The sequence below is a fragment of the Zootermopsis nevadensis genome, unplaced genomic scaffold (assembly GCF_977971745.1).
Source record: "Zootermopsis nevadensis isolate Lab colony 2312 unplaced genomic scaffold, Znev_1.0 Znev_ptg000003l, whole genome shotgun sequence".
NCBI lineage: Eukaryota > Metazoa > Arthropoda > Insecta > Blattodea > Termopsidae > Zootermopsis > Zootermopsis nevadensis.
The window spans coordinates 7,651,536-7,654,367 of NW_028259135.1; the positions used below are offsets into that span (position 1 = coordinate 7,651,536).

At 37.5% G+C, this 2,832-nt stretch overlaps 1 protein-coding gene across 2 annotated transcripts in view; it reads right to left on the bottom strand.

Moving 5' to 3' along the window:
* LOC147874941 (ATP-binding cassette sub-family G member 4-like) overlaps positions 1-1,717 on the bottom strand; it is a 41,068-nt gene extending 39,351 nt beyond the window's left edge. The window contains exons 1-2 of one of the 2 annotated variants that reach the window (XM_087341508.1): positions 1,642-1,717; positions 487-739 (exon numbers count right to left, since the gene is read on the bottom strand). In XM_087341508.1, the coding sequence (XP_087197634.1) occupies positions 487-518 (32 nt within the window). In that variant the 5' untranslated portion in view covers positions 519-739; positions 1,642-1,717. Of the gene's footprint in view, positions 1-486; positions 895-1,641 lie in introns of those variants that run through there. The other variant, XM_087341511.1, reaches the window with a different exon arrangement.
* Positions 1,718-2,832: the final 1,115 nt, after the last annotated feature.

Genomic DNA, 2,832 nt, shown 5'->3' on the forward strand with positions numbered 1-2,832 from the left:
CCCTGCGTGGGAGAAAGCAAGAGGCGACCACGACGCGTTCAACATCAGGTATCCACCAGGTCGTGGTCAGCTATCGGAAAGTGTGTTTCTGAAAATGTTAATTGCTCAAAGGAAGAGATCTACAATTTTGTCTCTTTGGAAAGGCAACTGAGACAAATGTAGAAAATGCTGTGCATTGTTAATGCAATAACATTACTGCACAATGTTATTAGAGATTAGGTGAGTTTAACAGAACTGGACGTAAATCAATTCAGAGCTGTAAGAGTAGACCAGAGGGCATATATGCCACCATCAAAGATAAACAACACGTCATCCACGCGAGCTGTTCTAGCAAGGAACAAATTTTGCGGGTTTTTCAAGTTCCGCCCTTTGGTGGGTACATAATTCAGCTTCAGCACTGCAGTAATTTATTGTTTCTAGTGTGATCAGTTTGTACAAACAAGTATGAATAATAACGTTGAAAATAAAATTTTTAAAAGTACTTACTTGTTTCTCCATTTTATGCTTTCCTGCTCCATTCCCTGTGCACAAGCACCCGATTATGATAACTGTTATGCTTCATATCCCAAAGATCACTTCACTAATCACAATTTCCGCTAACGTTTCTATCACTGTTATGAAATGCAGAGCAGAGTTTTCCAGCGCCTGCGCTCTCCCTGTACTCCACGGCCGGCACAGCGAACTGCAGCGATCGGGTGGTGCACTTGACTGCATGTTCTGCACTCAGCTGGGACCTGCCCTGATCGATACCACAAACAAACTCCGATGTACAAATAATATACAAGATGCAGACATAACCTTCATGTGCCAAATGCTAACCTCAGCAAATACCAAAAAGAAGTTTACTTCACTGGAATTAAATTATTTAATAATGTTCCTCACACCATAAAAAGTTTTAATTATGACATAGAAGTAAAACTGGCACTAAAAGAGTATCTCTTATCACACTCCTACACAGTAATTTACTTTAATTCTGTTATTTTAAATACATATAGGGAAGCCAAAGGCCAGAATGGGGAACTTAATATTTGGAAGCATGTGGAAGGAACAATAACAAAGACAAACACATGGAGGAACCTTGTGTGGATTTATAGTCTATTTGAAATTTATAATGAGTTATTAGTTTTTTTTAAAAATATGAATTTTTTACAAAAATGTAACTTACCCCTGGGGCAAGACGGGGTATGGTTGATATGTTTGAAAACGTGGTAAGAAGCAACCGATTATCTAATAATTATGACGTAGGATATAAAGATGATAAAGTATACAATATAAAATGTCGAAACTTTACACATTTGAAATCTACTAAGTCCTAACACAAGACTGCACACGTGCACCTCATCCTCCTCCTATCAACACCTGCACATTAGTTACGGTCCCATTTCAAGCAAGACGATCACCGGATCCACCCTTCAACAGACATCGCCACAATACAGGCACTCGTCTTGATGATCCTTTTTTTCACTCGGGGCAAAACGGCATTCCCCATTCTGCCCAGAGTATACTTTTTCAGGTTAGGATTGTCCCACCAAAAATGACATCATGAAAATAAATAAAAATATTGTGTTTAAGACTTTCAAGAAAACACCTTGCAACATGCATCATTGAACAAAGTGGATATGAATAATGAATAGGTCTTACCTTCACTGGAAGTTGAGAAAAGATTCTAAAATGTAGGAGCAAAATCCAGCATGGGTGACTATTTCAGAAACTGTAACAAGATGGCATGACCTACGCTATGACCCTGTGCTGCATGCTAATGGTATTTCACCCGGTCTCGATACATTGCAATGCATTGCAGACGAAATAAATCCGATACCCCGTTCTGCTCCCAGCTCCACTAATAATGGTGATGATTCCTTTATGTAATTACTATACTGTAGTACATCAGATATTTCTGTAAATTTGTATTTAATCTTTTGTATTGTATTTGTATTCTACATCTTTGGCTTAGGCCTATGAAGGGTGTATAGAATGTAAATAAATTCTATTATATTATAGAAAAATTGTTGCCACCATCAACATCATACTTTATTTCTCCCACATATGGTACTTGGTTAAAAATGGTGTCAAAACAACAGAATGTAGGGAAAAATAACCTGGAAGACGTGGAGGAATTAAAATTTTTCAGCAATGGCAGAAATGGTTAGAGGAAGATGGGGAAAATTATCTCTAAAAACTGGAGCATATTTCCAATTTAAAGACAGATAAACAGTGTGCAGAGTACAATTACTGGCTGAGGCAGCTAAGTAATTCAAGAAATATCTTCTGAAAACCCATCAGCCAAAGGGTCTCCAGCTGCCTGCAGGTAGCTCAGTAGATGAAATTTCTGTTATTCTACCGAATTTAAATGATTTGCCAGCACAGCCACATATGAACAACATGAATGTTACAAGTTTAACACGTCTTTATCAAAGCAAAGATATGGATGCTGAAGCATATCAGGTCAATGAATGCTACTTTATAAGTTTACTAAGAAAATTTGTACTGGACATTTAACAAATGTTGTAGCAACTTAAACCCAAAAGAGGAAGGCAATATGTCCCACCAAAATGTTACTAGCATCAACAATACAGTTCATCATCAGCCAAATGACCACAGTCAACTTTCATAATTACCCATACATTTTTTTGTATTAGTACATGAAGCAAGAGACTCCATTATTTATATTCTGTAAAAAAACAATAATAAATCAAAACAGCATCCACAACTAACAGAATCCGCAGAGCTCAGCCCCTCCTTAAAATGTGACAGTAGCTGAAAGAGTCAAAAAATTCCGTCTTGTATGGAATCTGAAGGTTGTTTGGTGCAAACACAAGAGACCACCACTGG